Below are 24,508 nucleotides of genomic sequence, written 5' to 3' on the forward strand. Positions count from 1 at the left end.
CTCTCTCTCCTCGCTTTTAATTCGTTATTATCATTCACCGACTACGTACAATTTTTTAAAATAATTATATATATATATATATATATATATATATATATATATATATATATATATATATATTGCGCTTCCACACTATTAGGACGAGATTTCAGAAATCGTAAAACTGAATTTTGTATTTTGGTAAGTGTTTATTTTAACTGTAACACAACGCCGACCATTCTAGTTTGTTTTTTAGGGATTATCGAGGCCGCTGACAATGGATCTGGCATTTAAACCCGTCGCAAACTTACCGTTTGCATGGTATTAACCCCTGGAGCCTGAGACTACTTTGCGCCATTTCACCGCTTTCGTTAACGCTTTTCTTACATGATGCGTTCGCGCATGCACGCGCGTAGTAAAGTGACTTGTTACATTCACACATCGCGGAGGATTCTTTAGCGGAGGTTTGAAATAACAAGTTTTCAAAAAAATGTAGTTCATTTTTTTTTTTTTGTGTGTGTGTGTGTGTGTGTGTGTGTGTGTGTGTTGTTACGTTGTTCATAATGCTTTTGGTAAATTTTCAGATTATCCACCTCCACAATTTTCTTTTAAATGACAACTTGGATAGGTTTTCGACTATGCTGAATGCGAAAATCGCATTGAAATTTTGCAGAAATAAGTAGTTATCGACATATAAAAAGTTGTATTATGCATTGTATTCATTGGTGGCCATTTTTTACGTGCGTGCGCGCGCCATAAACAAATCTACTCATGTATGACTGAACCCCCCCCCCCAACCTCGAAAGCTGTTCTTAACATGGGTGGTTGGGGGTGTTTTTCTACGTTGGGGCAAGTCGTAAAAAATACCAAAATGGTAATGTAAGTATTGGGACGAAAATGTCATATTATAAAAATCACGTAAATTGATCAGGTATTCTGTTTGGTAAATGTTTATTTTAACTATAACACCACGCCGACCATTCTAGTTTGAGTTATTAGAGGTTATCGACGCCGCTGAAAACGAATCTGACATTTAAACCCGTCCCAAATTTGCCGTTTGCATGGTATTAACCCCTTTTCAGATTAGGTCTACCTCCACAATTTTCTTTTAAATGACGACTATTAGAGGTTTTCGGCCGTGCTGAATACGAAAATTGCTTTGAAATTTTGCAGAAATAATTAGTTATCGAGATATAAAAAGTTGTATTATACATTGTATTCTTTGGCGGCTATCGTTTTTACGCGCGTGTGCGCGCCATAAACAAATCTACGCGCGTAACAAAGATGGCCGCCAAAGAATACAATGCATAATACAACTCTTTATATCTCGATAACTAATTATTTCTGCAAAATGTCAAGGCGATTTTCGTATTCAGCATGGCCTAAAATATTTTAAAGTCGCCATTTAATAGAAAATTGTGGAGGTGGACCTAATCTGAAAATTTACCAAACGTTCTGTAAATATATAAAAAGAACGCACTCAGAAAGACACCCATTTCTTTAAATATATTTTATTTAAATACTTCGTTTTATTACTTACATTAAAATGTTTTGCGTAAATAGAGAAAAGGTTGTTGTTTTTTGTAATCCTTAAAAGTTTTGTAAATATTTAAGATTAAAGAAATTGTTTTGTAAATATATTTTTTTTCTTTTAAATCTTAAAAAGTTTTGTAAATATATATTTTTTTTAAATCTTGCTCGCGAACATTCGAACATGCTTGCTATTTGACGTGTTTACAAACAACCAACGGCAATGTCAAGGTCGAACAACCGGTGCCACTTGAAATGTTCGACAATCTTTGTCTTCTGTTACGCGGTATCTAATCTTTACTTGATCCAATTTTTCGAGAACAGTTTTTTATTTAAAAATAATTTTTCGTTTCCCTTAATTTTAAGATATGTTATAATAACAAATAAACAAATATTACAATAATATAAAAGCACCGACATTTTTATGGTTCGTCTCGTCTTTTTCGAATCTTTTAATTCTAAAAAGCAATAAAAAGTTATATTTACGTTGGTCCTTTAAGCACAACTGATTCGTTAATAATGTAGTTTTTATGCGTAGCTTAATGGCAGGCCTTGACTCGCTCCACTTCCAATGTAGATAAAAATAAAATGGGGCCATTTATTAACTTTATTAATTTAAATTCATAATAGAATCTTACGTTTGTTCATCAAGCAAAACCCTTTTCGGCACTTCTGCATGTCAATGATATGGACAAATGTGCGCATTTTAGTTTCAAGAACGGCCGGTAGAGGGCGTTTGTCAGTCTAGAATAGGATCGATAACTCATGCTATGCCTTTATTTGTATATATGTTTACACAATCTTACTGTGAAAAAAAAAACTTTCTGTACCAAAAAATATATACTTAAATCTCTATAAATGTTTTTAAAATTCTATTGTGCTACATTGACAAACTAAAATGGCTAATGTGCATTTCAGCGGCGTAAATTATTTGACAGACAAAAATTTATAAAAAATATTTATTTTTATATAAAACACATTAGGGCTGAAGTAAAATTCGAATTTTTTTTTTTTTAAACATGTTTTATTAAACTAAATATACAACCACGGTGACTGCCATCTTGTTTTGGAATTTAAGCCTTTCTAAGGCTTTGTTGCATGAGGGACTACTCTCAGGTTACACTACTAGAGTAAAATCCATTGGCGGTGACAGACTTGTATTGTAGAGAATTGTGCGAGAATAAAATAAGATGCCTGTAAACCAAATGTACGTGTTGTGTTGTTTTCATTAATGGAAATCCACATGTAAATATAATGAAACATGTTGGCAGCGGTCGGATGAACAGAGTTCCAAGGAAGAATACAAAATGGAAAATGTATTGTAAGAAAAATAAACGAAGATAAGTAATGTTTGATTTATTGTGTTACATTGCGCGCGCGCGCACACACACACACACACACACACACACACACACACAAAATAAAGTTTGTTTTGCTTTATCTGGTCATTGTGATCTATTTGCGTTTAAATAATATGAAAAAAGAAGTTTAAACCAATTTAATCGGCCATAAAACACAAGATTGTATTGAAAAAAAAAAAGTGTCCGAACTTAACATGGAAGAGATAAATAGACCAGTCGCGGGGATACGGCCCCCACAACCCCTGTGTATGGAAAATAATTTGTCAGCGAACTGGAAGCTGTTTAAATTAAGATGGAATAACTATGCTAACATCACGTATCTAGCGAGACAGCCAGTACCATACCAAACGGCGATGTTGCTTCATACACTTGGAGACAAAGCGTTAAAAGTATATTATGGATTTCAATTTCAGACTCCGGAAGAAGAGAGAACACCCAGTGAAATTCTTCAAGCGTTCGATAAGTATGCCATTGGAGATATTAATGAGACATACGAACGATATATCTTCCACACAAGAAAACAGGGAGAAGGTGAAACAGTGGAAGCATTTATCACAGCACTCTGTACGTTGATAAAGACATGCAATTTCTGTGAGAATTGTGTCTCTTCCATACTACGAGACCAGATAATTCTTGGAGTACACAACCCCCACACCCAAGCGGAACTGCTTAAAATGAGACAGTTGGACTTACAGAGATGCATAGACATATGCAAACTATCGGAAAATGCAGCGCTACAGTCTAGAATTCTGAGACCTGAGGCAGTTAACTGAGTGGACTTGAAGCCTAAGGGAAGGCCAATAACCACAGAAAGTAACAGAAGGTGTAGGGTGTATGCATTGTTACATGAACCCGGAAAAGAGTTTCGTCCAGCTTTTGGGAAGACATGTTTCAAATGCAATGGAAAGCAGCACTTTGCAAAAAGATGCAAATCAAGAAAAAAGAATATTCGGTTTGTTGGAAAACAAGATGATAGCGATAGCAGTAGTGATTGTTCAGACTATGGACACGTGGACAGTGTGACCACAAAAGAAGGAATCAATTCTATCAGACCTGAAGTGATAAAGGCAGAAATGATGGTCAAATGAAAGCCGGTTGTTTTTCAGCTAGATAGTGGAGCCTCAGTGAACATCCTGAACGAGAAACATGTGGCGGAAAAAACACTTGAGCAGCCCAATAAGACGCTTGTCATGTGGGACGGGTCATAAATGAAACCGGTAGGAGAACATCAGATAAAAATGATAAACCCAAAACCGGACTCAAGTATGCAGTGAAGTTTGTCATTGTAAAGGAAGATTTCCATCCACTACTTGGAGCGAATGCCATCTAGCAAATGGCACTCATTAGTGTGAACAATGGCAAATTTAAGAGGGTTGCAAACATATCTCAAAAACACAGCATCAAGCACCCGGAGAGCATCATATCCGAATTTCAGGATGTATTCCAGGAAGAATTGGGTACGTTACTTGAAGATGTTGATCTGGAGGTGAACTCCAACGTAGCACCATATGTGGCAGTGGCTCGAACAATACCAGTGGCTATCAAGGTAAAGTGAAAGCCGAATTAGAAAGACTGGTCAACAAGAAGGTAATTGAACCAGTGAACGAGCCAACACCATGGGTAAGTGCCTTATCACTGGTAATAAAACAAATGGAAAGTTACGGATATGTATTGACCCCAGACCATTAAATAAGGCTCTTAAACGGGAGCATTTCCAGTTACCGGTACTGGGCGATCTCCCCCAGAACTTGCTGATAGCAAAGTTTTCTCAACTCTTGATCTAAGGGATGGATTTTTGCACCTGAAGTTAGATGAAGTCAGCAGTCGCTTGACCATTTTTGCCACTCTATATGGTCGGTTTCGATGGAAGGTTTTACCATTTGGAATTGCTCCAGCCATGGAAATATTTCAAAGAGAACTATATAATAATGTGGCCGATTTGAAAGGAATCATCAACAAAGCAGACGATCTTCTGGTGGTTGGGATTGGTAAAACGATGGAAGAAGCAACATAGGACCATGATAAACAAACTCAGAAGGCTGTTGCAAAGATGTCGTGATCGTAGAATGCGATTGAATGCTGAAAAAATGAATTTACTGCAAACATCTGTATCATTCCTGGGTCACAGGATAACCAGTGAGGGTTTACTTCTAGATCCTGAGAAAATAAAAGCCATAAAAGATATGCCACGGCCAACAGACATTAAGGGAGTGCAACAATTGGGAGGATTTGTGAATTATTTGGCAAAGTTTCTGCCCCACATCTCTGACGTGATGGCTCCAATTCGCAACTTAACAAAGGCGGATGTGCCATGGACATGGTCTCAGATCCATGAAGAAGCTTTTGAGAAAATCAAAACGTTGGTGAGTGAAGCACCAGTATTGAGATACTATGACCCCAACAAACCATTGGTCGTTCAATGTGATTCAAGTGAGAAAGGAATGGGGGCTGCATTGCTACAAGAAGGTCAACCCTTAGCATATATTAGCCGAGCACTTTCAGACACAGAAACCCGATAGGCATGGATTGAGAAAGAACTATTGGCAGTGGTTTATGCCTGTGAACGGTTTCACCAATACACATCTGGTCAACAGGTTACAGTACTGACTGATCATAAACCATTAGAAGCAATAATGAAAAAAGAATTGGGGAAATGCCCAAAGCGACTGCAAAATATGTTAATGCGGTTGCAAGTTTACAATGCGATTGTTTTATATCATCCTGGTAAGAAGATGTTCCTAGCAGACACATTATCAAGGGCATACATTCATGGAGTGAGCAATGAATGTACCGATGATGATGATGATGATGATGATGATGATGATGGTGTCCCGGAAACAGAATATATTCCAGTGACAGAGGGAAGGTTGCTCGAATTGCGCTCAGCCACAAAAGAAGACAGATGTATGCAGATGTTATAGCAAGTAATTGTGGAAGGATGGCCAGAGGTGAGACCATATTTCAGCATGTGGAATGAAATGACGGTACAAGATGGATTAATATTCAGAGGAAACCGAGTAATAGTACCAAGAACACAGCGAGCCGTGTTAAAAGAAAAATTGCATTCCACACGCCTAGGGGTCGAAGGCAGAAGAGCAAGAGAATGCTTGTACTGGCCAAATATGAATAGTGACATCAGAGACTTTGTCTCAAAATGCCCAGCGTGTAGGAAATATGAGGTAGCCAATCCTGCAGAGCCTTTAATGGTTCATGAAATTCCGAAGAGACCCTGGGCAAAAGTAGGAGTAGATCTCTTTAGCTTTGCAGATAGGTACTATCTCTGCACCGTTGATTATATGAGTAATTTCTGGGAAATTAACCATCTCCCGACTACACAAGCTAGAACGGTGATCACTAAGTTCAATCACCATTTTGCACGACATGGGATACCAGATCAGGTGGTCACTGATAATGGACCACAGTTTAGGAGTCAAGAATTCTCCACCTTTGCAAGAAAGTGGTGTTTTGCGTATACACCCGTCAGTCCTTACAATAGCAAGGCAAATGGAAAAGTAGAATCTGCTGTAAAGATGGCAAAGAACCTTTTTCCGGAAATCAATGGAAGATAAGGCTGATCCATACCTAGCGATGCTGGATAACAAGAATACGCCAGCCAAGGGTCACTCATCACCTGCGCAGAATCTAATGTCAAGAAGAACAAAGACACTTCTTCCAACCAGGGAGGACCTAGTCGGACCAGAACTACACAAAAATCTAAGCAAAACAGTTAAGTGGGACAGCAGAAAACAAAAGCATTATTTCAACCAGAAAGTAAAACCACTTCAGTCAGTGCAATATGGAGATGTGGTACGTATTAAACCACACATAAAAGGTCAGCGAGAGTGGAAGAAGGCAGTTGTGTGGCAGAGACTGGATGAGAGGTCATACCATGTCAAAGTTGATGGGGAGTTGCTCTGACGTAATAGGGTGGATTTAAAAAAAAAACAGCAGAAGCACTCCCATCACCATCATTGATCCCTCAGTCATACCAAAGGCCTAGCAAGGAGGCACCAATAACTTAACTGCCAAGTAGAGAAGGGGTTGTTATTCGCAAACATCTCGGCTCGAAAGTAATAGAAGAGAAGGAATGAGGCCGGCGACGCCATCCCTAGCAAACCAAAATACTGAAGGAATGAGGATGACACGTTCAGGGAGACTAGTAAGGAATCCGGCTAGATTCAAAGACTATACGAACTAATTGAGTCCAAATGAAAAGGGAAGAATAATCCCTGTTAGGCAGGAGGGTAGTCAGCCCAGTGAAGGCCTAGGTCACAAGGACAAAGCATTGTTTTGTTTTTGTATTTTAATCATTTTGTGTTTTTGTTAGTGGATCTTTTTTCTTTGTTGTTGTTCTTAAAAGGGGGAAGATGTTGCAAGAGGAACTAATCTCAGGTTACACCGCTAGAGTAACGTCCCTTGGCGGTGACAAACTTTTATTGTAGATAATGGCGCGAGAATAAAATAAGACGCCAGTAAACCAAGTGTACGCGTTGTGTTGTTTTCATTAATGGGAATCCGCATGTAAAGATAATGAAACAGGCTTGCCAGATTGGCCCTTTTGAAGCCAAATTTGGCCTTTTTTACGCTCCTGCCTGGAACCCTGGTCCATGCAAGGGTGTTTTATATTTTTATAAATTTTTGTCTGTGAAATAATTTACGCTGCTGAAATGGACATTTCGCCACTAAAATTATATGTAATAAAATTATATTTTGCTACATGTTTATACAATCTTACTGTGAAAAATTCTTTTTATACTGTGGGGTGGGGACTTTCTCCACTGAAAGGTAGAGGTCAACAAGGATTGTAGAACCTTGTCGGTCTGGTAATAAGGGTAACGATTCAATTTCCTTCAACTCCAATCCCAAACTGAAATCACAACCAAAATTCAGTTCACTCCATTCTTCTTATAATCCAGAGCCAATCAAATAAGTTAAACGTACCAACTACCAATATAAAAAGAGTCATCACCCACACAAAAGGTTTCTGTTGCCACTCTTCCTGAGAGTCGCAGGTAAGTGCTTCAAGTTTTCTCAAAAATACAAAAACAAAAAAGTATTTTCTTGTTCTTTATTTCGTTATTATAGATTTTTGTGTCCTCGGAGACACTTGTTTACATTTCAGGTTCACAGAACGGGCCGTTCTGACAACGGCCGATAGAGAGCAAAAAGCAGGGGTCGATAACTCATCTCGGACGCCTCATATCATTGACATGTAGAAGTGTCCCTTTTTCACACAATATTTACTCGCGCTTCTACACTATTGTGACGAGATTTTGTAATCGATAAATGGATTTGTCAGATAAAAAAAAACTCCAAAAAACCCTGGCTTCAACTGACTTTTATCAATTCTTAAAAGTTACAATAGTAGCTTACAAATTATGCAGTCGAAATTATCTAAATATTACTCAATCATTAAAATAAAAAATAAAAAATAACTATAATCGAGCTAGCAGATAAAACATTAGCGGAACCATTTTTTTTTTTTTAATTGAAACGAAAAATTACCTTCCTTTTTGAACTCTCCTGTGTTTTACGATCCTTTTCTTCAAATTCTATTTTTATTTTCTTTAATAAAAAATTTTTCTACCTCATCAATTTTCGTAATTTTTTTTTTTTTATAATCATCTTAAAGATACGAGGAATACGTAGATACCTTTGTTTCCATGTGAAATTCAGTTTTACGATTTCTGAAGTCTCGTCCCAATCGTGTAGAAGCGACAAAAAATATTTATAATTATAAAAAAATAAATGTACGTTTCCGGCGAGGTTGATAAATAATAATAACTAGAATAAGAGCATATATATATATATATATATATATATATATATATATATATATATATATATATATATATATATATAGAGAGAGAGAGAGAGAGAGAGAGAGAGAGAGAGAGAGAGAGAGAGAGAGAGAGAGAGAGAGAAAGAAAGAAAAGAAAAGAAAAGGCTGCTTGACGACGCATGCGCTGACTACTTCAATCTGACAACAAAGCGTTTTTTGTCCTCCTGCTCAGCTTCTAAACTAATGAGGTCACAAGGTTAGACTTATTGATTAAAATTTAACAACGATAACGATTAAAAATAAAAATTTACAGAATAATAAGTAAAAATAAAATGTAACAATTGTGTTTTAAATAAATAACAATAACAAACATTGCAAAGAGAGGGGGGGGGAGAGAAACCCAGTAGAAAACCTCAGTTTTGATGATGACACAATGCGTTATTTGACCTTGACGAGATTCACTTAATTCTGCTTAAAAAAAAAAGAAAACACACACACAAAACTCTTAAAACATCAACGAATATTTCCATAAAAAAAGTCAAGCGAAAAACGATTCAATAAATGTAAGTATAATATTACTTGAATTATTTCACCTTCTAGTAAATATGTTTTTTATTAATTTTCAAAACGAAATGTAATTGCCACTTCGGCACTTCTGAATGTCGGTGACATGAGGCGAATGTGTGTATTTTAGTTTCAAAAACCGCCGACAGATGTCACTTGTCAGCCAAAGAACAGGGGTCGATAACTCTTTCTTTTCTAAAAGTGCGTGCAAATTAAAATTATATTTTGCTACATTTTTATACAATTTTTCTATACAAAAAAAAAATATTCTTAAACCTCTATAAATATTTCATTTTTTTTTTAATTATATTTTGCTACATTTTTATACAACCTTACCGTAAAAAAAAAAAAAAAAAATCTAAAAACAGTCTATGAATATTTCATGTTTTTAAAATATTTCTTACTAGCATTTCAGCCTGGCGTTGCCCGGGTGTTTGGATGTGTATGTTGAGCAAAAAAAAAAGAAAAGAAAAAAGAAAGTGGTAGTGTCGTGATAATACATACTTTGGAAGCATTGATAAACAGACTCGAAGGTGGTGTAAAATGCGTTCTTTATTGTCTAGTAGTAAACGTTGCACTGAGAAACAATGGCGGACGAGATTCATACGTCACGGGCCAAGGGGCATAACTCTAGGCGACTAATAGTCTCTTAGCCTATATTATGACAGGTAGTAGGAAGGCAGGCTCAACCCGTACCACGAAAGAGGAAAGGAACTGGAAAAATACCTAACGTCTTTGCTGTTACGACCACCAACAAACCGGACATTACTTATGTTTAAATTAAGGCTAGACAATCGAAAAGAGAGGATGACTTTCAAAAATATAGACGAAAAAAGCAACCCGCACCTGTAGAAAAGTGCCTAGTAAAAAGTTAAGATATTAATGTTTTTAGCCAATTTTTCGATATTTGTCGTCTGAAAGGCCAATCTTCAAAACGATACTGATCTTGGTAAAATCCGTCGCCTCTGTCGGAAGTTTTAGGCAGACATGCAAACATACATACATACATACACTTATATATTGGTAACTAAAAATTTTCGACCATAGCCGATTAAAAAGCTTGCCCTATCTCTGAATACCCTTTATGTCAAATTTCAAATGTTTAGACCAGAAATTGACTGAGTAATTTGATAGAGACCGCAGAGGTCAATTTTTTTTTTAATTTGACCTCTATTATGACCCCTTAACATTTATTGTTTTGAGCTCAAATCAAGTTATTAAGTTAGATCCATGTCCAAGGATCCTATATCTAAAATTTCAAGTGTTTAGACGCCAAATTATCGGAGGAGTTTGGAAGAGTTCTCAAAGGTCAAATCCTTGAACTTTGACCCCTTATCAGCCAAATTTCTGACTGAGAACCGGCCACAAAGATTTTCCCATATCTCAGTACCCTGTATATCAAATTTCGAGTCTGTAGACTTAAAATTGACAGAGTTATTGCGTAGGGAAATGTATACACACAGACACACAGGCACGTTCACTTTTATAGATATATAGATTTTATTTTCAGTTATGAATCATTCATTGAAAAAATATTAATTCATTAAAATTATATTTTGATACATTTTTTGTGCAATAAATATTTCGATTTTCATATTTTTTGTTATTTATTTTGTTATTATATATTTTTTCATTATCGTAAACACTTGTTTATATTTGAGGTTGACATAATGAACATAATGTCGAAGAACAGAGGTCGATAACTCGTCTCTGTTGCTAATATGTCACTGTCACGCAGAAGTGCCCAAACTTCGTTTTCTTTTGTTTTGTGTGTTGTTGTTGTTTAAAATTAATTTGCTGCTAAATATTTTAAAATAACAACAAAAACAAAAAAAGTAGAAAATGTTTTTGTAATAAAAATAAATGTAAAAAAATAAATAAATAACAAGAATTCACTGTTTTTTGGGGGGATATTGTGGACGGAAGACAACAAGCGAAAAAGTTGTCAAAAAAAAACAAAAATAAAAAAAATATATATAAAAAATAAATGTTATCAAAGGCAAGATAAGTTACTTTTCTACCTAACTAGGTAAGTTTTTGTGTTTTGTCTAATGTAAAATGTTTAATCTAGGTACGGGCAAAATGAATGCCGATGCTCAAAATGTATAAACATTTTGATCCCTTCCTTTACTTAAAAATTCACCAAAAATCAGGAAATAAACCAATTTTAATGAAAATTTGAATATTTATCAAATAATGATCGCGAAATTTAATGAACCAATTATTTTTGTTTAACTGTCAGTGGAAATGTATTATATTGTTTAAACAAAAATACCTTTACTAAAGTAATGGTTTTCAGTTGTAAATAAAAAACGCAAGAATTTATTTTTGCCTTTTTATATAAATAAAGCATCGTAATTTGTAACAATAAAAAAGAAAAAAAATTACAGGAACATTACGAAAAAAGCCCCTAAAGCCTGTATTAATAAATCTGATATAACTCAAAGAAAAATGAATTTATCGAACTACCGATATTACTATTGAATTAACCATTGTTTATTTAATATTTTCACACAAAAAATTATAATAGCAAAAATATTTTTACTTTTTTTTAATTACAGATTTCACTTAATTTTTATATGCGAGGTTTTAATAATTTCCTTGCCTGCATGAATGTGAAACTTTTGGCGTAACATAATTTTTATATAATATTGGCCAATAATTAAAGAAAAATTAAAAACCGGAACATATAAAAATAATTAAATTAAAAAATGATAAAATTTATACAAACGTTTACAATAGAAATGTACAGATGCACGTTTGGGGGGGGGGATAAACCAGAACCCCTCCTTCTTTTTAACTACATGATATTGTCAGAGAGCTTTTCGACTGTCTCAGATTTTGGGCCTCCATATATTCCGTATTTCCAAAAGTAAGGTTTGTTGTGCTTTTGCAAACGGCAAAAACACTCGGTTTGGGGGCTAATTCTGCTATTTTCTCTATAAAGAAGGTGTTTGTTTTTTAAATTCAATATCTTAGGCTTTTACTTTACTATTAATCTTTGTGATAGACCCAGAAAACTAATATTTATCTATAAAAGGATTTTTACAATGAATTTATTTAACTTCAAAATTTAGCTGAATTGGTTAACTCGCCGTGAAAACATTTTTCATAACTTTTTTGTTTTTTAAGGTGTACAAATATTTTTATTCTTTGGGAAATTAAGTTTAGTCCTTAATCTTTCAAATACAATCAAAAAGTTGTTGGAAACCTACAAAAAAAATTATGATAATTCGGCTTTCAAAACAAGCTAGGTCCCTATCCTTATTCGTTTATTTTTGCCCCTACTTAGTTTAATTGGTTCAAAAGCCTACAGTGTTTATTGGTATATTTAAATTATTTGAACTGAAAATCTGCTTTCAACCATTGGATTTTTTTTAAATTCTAAATTCTTTAAACTGTTGAATTTTTAAAAATTCTAAATTTTAATTCTTTGCGCTGTTTAATTTTTTCAAAATCTAATTCTTTGAACTGTTTATTTTTATTTTTTTTAATTCTAATTCTTAAATGTTGTCTATATATAAATAATATATTCAAAGGGTTAATTCTTTGCCTCGATACCGATCACAGAATACAACGTAACACACCTTTACCCTGAACTCAGAACAAGGCTGAATCTCTGCACCCCATCCGTTCACATTATGTTTAGGAAAATGAGTCCAAACTAAAAAATTATGCAAAATATTGTTAGGAACTCACTCCATATATGTAACATAGGCTGACATATATAGCCCTTATCTTGAGAAAAGAGAAAAAAAGGCGTCATACCAGTATCAAATTATGACTGCATATCAGTCAAGGGAGATAACTCAACATGACGGTGTTATTGAGAGTTGTCGTCTGCCTCTTCCATTTTGTGTTTAGTTTTTCAGTTATGTTTAGAGTTTTCTTATCTTTGTTCAAGAATAAAGTCTTTTCATTCCTTCAAACGCTTTCTGTGATATACCTTTATTTACTGGCGAAGACATAAGATTAAGTTATCGTGCCTTTAGTAGCATTTATCCTCGATAATTCTTTGAACTGTTTTCTGTGGGGGAAGGTGTACAAAGATAGTGCTATGATGTTCTCTCCTTTGGAGTCCTGAGAATTGTTGAAAGAGTCGAAAATAAAATGAAAAAATAATGGCATAAATATCACCGTCGCATTTATTGGCATGTTATCGTTACAAACAGTATAAAAATGAAAAAAAAAACAAAAACAGAAGAAAGCTCTGTTTCGTTTCGTTTATATTTTCATTTCGGTTTCATGTTTTGCGATCTTAATCAGTGTTGTTAACTGAGATTTTTAAAACCACAAGATCAAGGAAGAGAAATATAAAAAAAAAAATCACTAGATTTTTAATTTTTGCCGTCTGAAAATTTTTAAAACCGCTAATTTGAAACAAAAAATTCTACCAAAATGAAAAAACGCTATATTTTGCCTTCCTACTCTACATAACAATATGATGTGTTTTCTCGCCATATATTTTTGCAATTATATTGAAGAGATTAGCTCCCCAGATAGCTGGAAAAATTTATCAGCTATTTTTATCTGTTTTTCAAAGAGGGTTTTTTTTTGAAAGAAACAAAAAAAGATCATACAGTGTTTATAATAAAAGTTAAGTTGAAATATATTACAAAGTAATCGCAATAATGGCGTATCTTCCCCTTAAAAAGTAAAACATACAGGATTTATGTTCCAAATAAAAAAAATTCCTCAGCCTTGGATCGTAAAAGGCCTGGGAAATAAAGCTGTTACTTTGCATTAAATTTGGTAGCATTTTCATGCCCACCACCATTCACAATCAAATATATTTTGTCTGCTCTGTTATATTTTTTAAATGGAAGCAAAATTTTACTATTTAAATATTTTCCAATTTTACAATATCTGTTTATTTTCGGGTTAATTGTGTTAGTTTTTACTTTTTCAAATAAAATCTACGTTTTATATATAGTATGTGTTCTGATACTATACTTTATCTTTTCTGCCCTTTGTCAATGAAGAAGAAATCCTTTAAGAGTGAGAATTTAAAAGAAACAGTTTCCCCCATCTTGAGTGCCTATTTTCGGGGTAGCCAGGTTTTCACTACATTAAAAACCGACCTTGTGTCTAACTTAACCATCATAGGAAGGCAAGTAAATATGTATATATATTTTCACACGTGGAAAACTTTCTTTCTGTTTTTAATGTTTGCTTAAAAATAAACAATAAATTTTGCTGAGGTGTTAGCATATGCTGTGCCATAGAAAACGTGGTTCTTTCTGGCAAAACGTTGAAAAATTTAGTAAAAATAAGTAAAATCATGAATGTTGGCAGTTAAGCAAGAAAGTAGAAGCAACAGTCATTCTTTAAAATGTAGAATAGTTAACAATCGAGATATTGGAAACAATAAGAAAAATCAACAAATACCTTATACCAAACGCAGTAAAATGCGAGTATCTTTTATACGTACTGTAACTGAGTTTACATTCTTTTTATTTCATTTTTTGCTGTTTTTACAACAAATAACTTGTTGCTTAACCGTTGGGGATTTCATTCTTGAAAAATTGTATGGAAAAATCTATGATTACCACTAACTCTAAATTTGGGAGTAAAACTTGAACTTAGGGTAAGTGGTAGAATAAGTTATTTGCTTACAATTTTTCCACAATTAAGCCTCCCCACATTTTAAGCCACAAGCGGCTATTTCTTTTATTTTTTATTAAGTATGTAAAAACTACTTCGTACAAAATATTTTGAAATTTGAAAAACACTTAGTTTTAGTATAAAAATTGGTAGAGAATTATATTCTACTACGTTTGGTGTAGGTTTTTTTTACTGTTGCTTTTTTATTATATAATTTTCGACTGTTATCTTTTCTACAGTTTTACCAAGTGAATAAATACTTCTAAATTAAGACAATATTTTAAACTATAGAGGGTGGAACGCCCTCCCTGAAATGTACGTAGAAGAATCAATTTTATAGCGAGTGTTAAGAGTGGTTAACCAAAAGAAAAAAATGGCGAAAAAATAAATAGTCAATATATAATTGTTAACAAAGGTAATAAATGTTACTTTCCTACCTACCTGAATGAGTTTAGTTTATGTTTTAAAGTATTTTCAAGCACTTTTCTTTATTTTTCAAATCTAATATTGCAGATGTTTGGATGTCAAATATTTAGAGATTTTTCTAGAAAGAAAATCTCTATCCGTTAGATCAAAATTTTACCATTTTGCAAACAAAATCTTCAAATCTAGTGAGAAAACCACTAAATTTGCAGCACTGGGCTAACTCCAACTACAGGATTAACTATTTCATTGGGCAGACTCACACTCATAGTAAAGGACCAGTCAACATTACCAAAAAATTAATTTAATCTCTTTGAAAATTTTAGGTGAATTCTGTAGATCATAGCGAAACGTTCTTCTTTCAAATACGCGAATACAAGAAATCGAATTGATCATCGAGTTAATGTTTTATCAAACTAAAATAAATGTTGGAAGCCAAACTTTTTCAGGAAAAAAATGCTAAAAAAGCCAGATTAAAATCTGAAGCAACATTTTTATAAACAAAAAAGGCCAAACCAAGCAAACGAAGAATTTATAACAGAAAAAAATAATATAATAATAATTGAAAATGTTTATTTTGTGCTATATTGAAGATGCTTCCAAATATTTGTGTTTTTAATTTTTTTTTTTAGTTTTGTATTGATTTCTTAGCAGTGATGAATTAAAGACGTTCTCTCTGAAATTGACATCATGATATAAGGGGAAATTTAAATCATTTTAGATAAATAACCTTGCGTTAAAGAACATTAATAATACATTCTACAGTTTATATATTATTTTTAAATCATACCAGAAAATTATATGAACACGTATTTCTTATTTAGTAAGGCACATGTTAGAATAAAAAACAAAATTGTGCCAGAATTCATATGTTGACAACGATCAATTAAGAGGGTTAATAAAAACCAAGAACATGCTTCTGAATTAAGCATAACATATCCAATGATTTCCAGCCTGTTTAAAAAGATTTGAAATATGAAAAACCTTGATAAATGGGTGCTGCATGAATTGAATGAAACCAAAAGAAATTAAACAATATGAAGTGTTGTCTTCCCTTTTACGCAACAAGAACAACCTGTTTCTCAAGTACGTTTTCATTTGTGATGAAATGTGAGTTTTGTGTTTTTTTTAAACAACTGGCAATGCTCATCTCAGTGGTTAGATGCCGACAAAGCTTCACATCACTTCCAGAAGCCAGAGTTGCACCAAAAGAAGGTCATGCTGACTGTTTGGAGGTTTACAACTGGTCTTATCCATTACAGTTATTTTTAATGTAGACAAAACCGATTACAAATGTATGAAAATGCATGAGAAACTTTGAAAACACCTTGCAACAGAAAAAAAACAATTTACCTCCATGAGAATGCCCAACTTCATGTTGCTAAACCAACTCTGCAGAAATTGAATGAATTGTGATACGGAACTCTGCCTAATCCGCCATACTCTCCAAACCTTTCATCTATTGACTACCACTTTTTCAAGCATCTTGACAACTTTCTGAATGAGCAATGCTCCCCAAACCTAAGAAATATAAAAAACGCCTTCAACGATTTCATCGCCACCAGAACGCAAGATTTTTATGTTACTAGAATATAAATACACTTGTTTGTGTTTGGTAAAGCATGTTTATTCTCATAATGTATATTTCGATCAATAAATTTTTGTTTGAGCTGAGATTCGCTTACCTTAATTCAAAAGTTAAAAACCGAAAGAATTTTCTTGTCAACCTGGTACAATTGGCATAAATTTATCAGCTATTTCGGGCAGATCGTCCATCTGCATAGTGTTTTAAGAGTAAATGACCAGATTCTGTTTAGTTAAGAGAAATAAATTATTTGGGAGAGATGTTTCAAAACTCAATCCTAAGTTTAGGTAACAACATTTCCTCAAATATCTCCACTTAATCCTCTAATAAACCGTAATTCATGCAACCCATTCTAAAAATAGAATACTGGATATCTAAGTTTTGACTAGAATGATTAGATCTCATTCAAACACTATCAGTATAAAAGTTACTGATCATTTTATCTTGAGTTGTAAGCCATGCTTTTTGTTTCAGAACAGTTTCCGATAAGTAGTTTTTCTATACAAGTCCGAGAGATTAATTCTTAGTAGACAGTTATTTCTAGTTCTAGACTTCATAATTTTGCAGCCAAAGAGCAGAGGATCCTTTTCATGTTGACCCGAGAAAAATACGTGCAATGTTGCTAAAACGTTTAAATTTTATGGAGCAATTCTGGTTTCTGATTGGTCGATAGCAGAACGTGAATTAATTTGATTCATCAGTTTCTAGCAGCCGCGTTTATAAAGAGTCTACCAAATGTGAGGGACCCTACACCATTAGGAGATAAAAAATATTGCAACATCTTACATTAAACTTATCTGTGAAACTGACACCTTACCCTTAATTCTAATTTATCCCCTAGTTTTTAGATAGGAGAGTCTTACACAGTTTTAGAGCCAACATGTTCATGCTTGATTACGTGTGATGGTGAAATAATAAGGTTTTGGAGGTGTATACACTTTTATTGGTGTAAATGTGTGTTGATATATTATGTTGCAAAATGTAAATATAATCTCAAACTATTATTTTCTATTAATTGATTATTTTTTTGTGTTTTAAAGCAGTTTTTGTTTTGATGTAATGCAATAGTTTTTCTGTTCAATGTAGAAGAATTTATTTAATCTTGACTTCAAATTATTTGAATTTTAGTCGTATTATTTTTCATTCAGTTTTTTTATTAATGAAATAACTAGAGATTTGATTTCTTGGTGTTTGATTTGTTTGTATTAAAATATATAAAAAATGAGGATTTTATTAAAAATTGAAATAATATGAAATCCAAACTGTGTACATCTTCATCATGGAAAATCAAAATTAATTGATTTATCTTTTGCAGCTTTTTTCCAAATGTAAACTGCATATAATTATAGCCAAAAACATCAAATAGAGCTTAAAAAATCGACTGCTTCAGTAGTAAAGAATTTATTAATAACAGGTAATCATCCGAATTTGTCAAATAGTTTGTGTTTATTATTTCGTTATTATGATAATGATATAAATAATATTGACATAAACAGTTTTATTCATATTATTGTACTTCAAATAGAATTCAATGTTTTACTAATTTAACATAAAATCTGACACGACATACCTTTTAAAGAGAACTTTAAACATTTCATTTATATCTTTTGCATTAATGAAAAATCACAACTGAAATTAATTTTAATCGTATTATTTTACATTCAGTTTTTTAATTATTGAAAAAACTAGAATTTTTATTTATTTGTGTTATAATATATGAAAAAAAAAGAGAATTAAAAACATTCTTTGCAACTACACTGTTTACATCTTCATTATGGAAAATCAAAATTATTTTATTTATCTTTTACAGATTTATTCTGGAAAAAGTAAACTGCATATAATTATAACCAAAAACATCAAATAGAGCTAAAACGTAGACTGCTTCAGTGGTAAAGAATTTATTACTAACAGGTAATTATCCGAATTTGTCAAATATTTTGTGTTTATTATTTCTTTATTATGGTAATGATATAAATAATATTGACATAAACAGTTTTATTCATATTATTGTACTTCAAACATATAAAATTTGACACAACATATTCTTTGACTTCTCTTTAAAGTTTTATTTATATCTTTTACATTAAAGACATGAAATATCACAATTGAAATTATGAAAAAGTGAATGTACTTAAAAAATTAAAATTCAAAAAGAAAGTAAAACAATTAAATTAAAATAAAGTATAAAACTCTAAAAATGGGGGGGGGATTAAATTTAACTTTATTTTTTCCTGTCCTTTCATTTAACAATTTACGCTTTTATTCTGGAAAACGTAAACTGCATATAATTATAACCAAAAACACCAAATAGAGCTTAAAAAGTAGACTGCTTCAGTGGTAAAGAATTTATTACTAACAGGTAATTATCAGAATTTGTCAAATATTTTGTGTTTATTATTTCTTTATTATGGTACTGATATAAATAATATTAACATAAACAGTTTTATTCATATTATTGTACTTCAAATAGAATACAATGTTTTACTAATTTAACATATAAAATTTGACACAACATATTCTTTGACTTTAAACGTTTCATTTATATCTTTTACATTTAGGACATGAAATATCGCAATTGAAATTATGAAAAAGTGACTGCACTTATGACTTTCAGATGTATATTGCCAAACTTATGAACTTTCTGCCATACTGTATGTAATCCATGAAAGAAGCATTTCCTCGTTTCATTTATATCTTTTACATTAAAGACATGAAATATCACAATTGAAATTATGAAAATGTGAATGTACCTAAAAAATTAAAATTCATAAAGAAAGTATAACAATTAAATTAAAATAAAAAGAAAATCTAAAAAAAAATCTAAAATATAAAAATAAAGAAATCTAAAACTCTAAAAACGAGGGAAATTAAATTTAACTAAATTTTTTCCTGTACTTTAATCTATCTAACAATTTACACTTTTAGTAAATATATTTTTATGTATTTTCTTTATATATATATATATATATATATATATATGTATGTATATATATGTATATATATATATGTATATATATGTATATATATGTATGTATATATATGTATATATATATATATATGTATATATATATATGTATATATATATGCATGTATATATATGTATATATATATGTATATATATATATGTATGTATATATATGTATGTATATATATATATGTATATATGTATGCATATATATATATGTATATATATATATATATGTATATATATGTATATATAATTTCTGTGGAACACCTCCAAAAGAATTGACTGAAAAAAATTGTGTTTACACTATACAATATATATATATATATATATATATATATATATATATATATATATATATATATATTTATAGAAGTCGTAAGTTATTCACAATTGTATTTTGGGTTGCCTGCACTGAGGATTTAACCTTCAAATCCCACAGAATTTTAACCAGTACTATATTGAAAGTAAAATACAAAACTAAACTAACTTTTTTCAATATTCATTGAAAGTAAAATACTGAACTAAACTAATTTTTTCCAAAACTATATTGAAAGTAAAATACTAAACTAATCTATTTTTTCGAATACTACCTTAAAAGTAAAATACAAAACTAAACTAATTTTTTCCAATACTATATTGAAAGTAAAATACAAAACTAAACTACTACAGATAAAATGAGGGTATACTAAAACTGTAATTTTTCAACTTTTGATTTCACTGTAATCTTTGTAAAGTGTTAATTGAATTGTAATTGCTTTTAAGTATTACTTCAACAGTAATTGTTTATAAAGATTCCTTCAAGTGTAAATAAAAACACTTTTTTGATTAAATAAAAATTTATTTCATATAAAAATAGACAATGTATTTACAAATATTTTAATTATCTTTATTTCGAAAAATATGTATAAAATTAATATCTATTCTTGAAATTTATATTTTAATTCTTTTCAATCTTGCAGAATATCATTCATTTATGAGAAGAACAGTATCATTGGATTTGAATGGATCTACATTTTCTTGGTGACTTTTAATATGAAACTGTATTACAAAATAAATTTAGAAAGTTTAAATTAGCTATTGTGAACAAGACAAATGTCATTCTTTCTTCAAATCAAATCTTACTTTATATTTCATTGTCAACTGTATCCAGTTTCTGACATAAAATACAGATGATCAAAATTGTATATAATATGTAATTTTGAAACAGATAACATCTACTATTTTCAAGTATCTGTTTTTTCTAAGAAACATTCATAATTCATTTGAAGACACATAAAATCTACTACATTTGAAGTACCTGGTTCTGTTCAAACAAACATGCATAATTCCTATGAAAACGCATACAAGAAACAAAACACATTCTTCCAAATATGTGGCTCTTCCTTTAGTTTAATTTTCAAGTATAAAGTCACAGCTCTGTATTAATAATATGGAGTCCCCAAGAATTGTCAGAGTCTTCCGTGTGATGTAAATGTATATAAATATCATCATTTGTTCTAAGTCCCCCGTTATATATGCCTCCAATATAAACCCTCTCTTACACAACATTCTGAGGGTGGGAAGAAAGTCCCATTGCGCCCCCCCCCCCAAAAAAAATTGTGGCCACAAAATGAGTGCTCATTTTACGTTAAATTATTATAGCCCACTTTTTACAAACAAACATCTTTATATTTTCCAAACTACTCGTTTGGCATAATTTTAAACGTTATTTTCGTTTTTAGCACCCCCGAAAACGCATAAAAGTGTTGAGTTTTTAAGAATTTTCGAGGGTGGAGTGATTCTACATATTTACCAAAATATTTCACTTAATCTGATCAAATACTTTTTGTTTTTTTGTTTTCTTACTACTTTTCAACTATCTGGTTCTTTTTTAAACAAATATGCATAATTCATATGCAAACAGATACGAGCAATAAAACACATTCTTTCGAAATATGTGGCTCTTCCATTACAAGTGAACATATCTTTGTCAATTATGTGGCGCTTGCTTTAGACATAGACAAGGTATGTTAAAACGCATGCAAAAACATACCAACGAGAAGCCATATTCTTGTGAAGTATGTGGCTTTTCTTTTGCACAGAAATCTGAAAGAATACGACATATGCGTACACACACTGGAGAGAAACCATATTCTTGTGAAATATGTGGCTCTTCTTTTATACAGAAATCACATATGGTGCAACATATACGACTTCATACTGGAGAGAAACCATATTCTTGTGAAGTATGTGGCTCTTCTTTTATACAGAAATCACATATCGTGCGACATATGCGAATTCATACTGGAGAGAAACCATATTCTTGTCAAGTATGTGGCTCTTCCTTTACACAGAAACAAAGTATGCTAAAGCACATGCAAACACATACTAGAAAGAAACCTCATTCTTGTGAAATATGTGGCTCTTCTTTTACAACAAAAGAAGGTGTGTTGAAACATCTGCGAACACATACAGGAGAGAAACCATATTCTTGTGAAGTATGCGGCTCTTCTTTTACACAGAAACAAAACATGCTGATACACATGCGAATACATACAGGAGAGAAACCATATTCTTGTGAAGTGTGTGGCTCTTCTTATAGAACAAAACAAAATATGTTGCTACACATTCGAACACATACAGGAGAGAAACCATATTCTTGTGAAGTATGTGGCTCTTCTCTTTCAACAAAACATAGTTTTTTACACCACATGCGAATACATACAGGAGAGAAACCATATTCGTGTGAAGTATGCGGCACTTGTTTTACAATGAAACACAATATGTTGACACACATGCGAATACATACAGGAGAAAAACCATATTCTTGTCAAGTATGTGGCGCTTCTTTTTCAACAAACCAAAGTTTGTTACAACACACGCGAATACATACCGGAGAGAAACCATATTCTTGTCAAGTATGTGGCTCTTCTTTTACACTTAAAAACAATATGTTGCGACATATGGAAATACATGCTAGGAAGAAAGCCACACAAACAAAACGGTAAAAATAGTTTACATCAAATTCGGAAGAGGAATCTATTAACCATAGTCTATTGCACTTAACTTGCGAGACCTCCGTTAAGCAAGGTAATAAAAAAGTCAAGCACTTACAATCAGAGTCAAGGCTTCTAACAAGACCGAAATAATATTATACCACCTGCTTTTTATGGATGACCTCAAGCTGTATGCCAACTCAGACACTGACTTAAGTGGACTCTTACAGGTTATTATGAATTTTCCAAAAATATTGAAATGAAGTTTGGTTTAGATAAATGTCCCAATTACTCCATCAAAGCTGGAAGAAAGGAGCCTAAGGGGAACGTATAGCTTGATGGAGATAGCGACATGAAAGACCTAAAATAACAGAAAAATACAAATACCTTGGCATAGAAGAAAACGATTCAATTCAACATGCCAAGATGAGTGAGAAAATTAGCAGAGAATATATTACAATATATACGTTCCGTTAGGAAAATCTTTAAAGCAGAATTGACAAACAAAAAGATCATTCGCATTAAACAACGATCAATGCCTGTTATAGCATATAGCTTTGGCATTGTCCATTGTTCACAAAAGGGCATGAACAGACTGGCAACTAAAATACGGAAAATTCTGACAACATACAAAATAACATACCAAAACCAGTATCTGTCTAAACTGTATCTGCCCAGAGTTGCAGGAGTTATGGGGATCTCAGAGAGTGACCATCAACATTGTGCAAGTATTGTGAGAACCAGACACTATTTGATGAGCTCCCAAAATCCAAACCTCAAATTGTACACAAACACCATGAAATAAGAGCGAGCAGAACTACGAACGAGACTGTCTAACAAATGAAACAGCATCAGAAACCAATTTTGCTCCAAACATTTCTCAAAAAGAATCGCCAGAAATACAAAAAGAACTTCCATTGCAAAAAAAAATAAAGAATGGGTTGAATCATCAAATAAGTAATGATAATCAAGGAATCATTCTAATCATAATTAAATAATCATTGTAATGATAAGTACATACTCATACTAATGATAATTAAATAATCAAATTCGATTTGAAAAATACACTCTCGTATATGATCCGTTTCTTATCGCTGTATGAAATATGAATTTCAAATCACATATTTTTTTTTGATAAATACATCAATGATCGTGGAAACTTTTTTGCTATTCTATTTTTTGTTTTATCAAGTTGTACCCAAAAGCACAGTATTTGTATCGTAGTATTTTATTTTTGTATGAGTTCAGTTTTATAAATAAAGCATATTAATCTGCATTTTATTTTTTTAATATTTGTGTTTAAAATATTGTTGTTTTTATATATCTGATCTCCTCATTTTCTGAAATGCTTTAAAACAAAATTAAACTAAATTTATTTTAAGAGAAATTTCCTTTCCTCGAGTTCATGGTGAGATAATAATGAGAAATTCAATTGCAGAATTGTGTTACATGATAAGGGCTGTCCCCTGTTCATGTAAGTATAAAAATAGAGAGATTAGTTAAAATGAAAATAAGAGAAAGCAGAAATCGAACCCTGGACATAAGTTTTAAAGAACAATAGGTTTAAATGGAATGTCCAGTAAATTGTTAATTCGGATGAAATAAATAATAAATAAACTATTCAATTGTTAAAAGAATGTGGATAATAAAATATGGTTAAATAAATTAGATATGTAGGTTAAATTCCTTTGTGGAAACAACACAAGAAAAATAGGTTATTGGGAAATCAATGTCGGA

General features: G+C 31.9%; 1 protein-coding gene and 1 long non-coding RNA gene across 5 annotated transcripts in view; both read left to right on the forward strand.

The window, feature by feature from the left end:
- Positions 1–492, forward strand: part of LOC145269563 (uncharacterized) — a 106,055-nt gene extending 105,563 nt beyond the window's left edge. The window contains exon 4 of the long non-coding RNA XR_013865097.1: positions 236–492. This is a non-coding gene — a long non-coding RNA (uncharacterized LOC145269563). The remainder of the gene's footprint in view (positions 1–235) is intronic.
- A 6,799-nt stretch (positions 493–7,291) lies between these two features.
- LOC145269577 (uncharacterized) lies at positions 7,292–24,047 on the forward strand. 4 transcript variants are annotated; one of them, XM_080125320.1, is made up of 3 exons: positions 7,292–7,882; positions 18,639–18,739; positions 20,756–24,047. In XM_080125320.1, the coding sequence occupies exon 3, from the start codon at positions 21,803–21,805 to the stop codon at positions 22,781–22,783; it is 981 nt and encodes a 326-aa protein (XP_079981446.1). In that variant the 5' UTR covers positions 7,292–7,882; positions 18,639–18,739; positions 20,756–21,802; the 3' UTR covers positions 22,784–24,047. The 4 variants fall into 4 exon arrangements, with proteins under 4 accessions (XP_079981446.1, XP_079981443.1, XP_079981445.1 ...); XM_080125317.1 differs by lacking the exon at positions 7,292–7,882 and adding an exon at positions 8,795–9,215; XM_080125319.1 differs by lacking the exon at positions 7,292–7,882 and adding an exon at positions 18,143–18,242.
- Positions 24,048–24,508: the final 461 nt, after the last annotated feature.

This window comes from Euprymna scolopes, chromosome 45 (assembly GCF_053919585.1).
Source record: "Euprymna scolopes isolate OS-2025 chromosome 45, ASM5391958v1, whole genome shotgun sequence".
Taxonomy (NCBI): Eukaryota; Metazoa; Mollusca; class Cephalopoda; order Sepiida; family Sepiolidae; genus Euprymna; species Euprymna scolopes.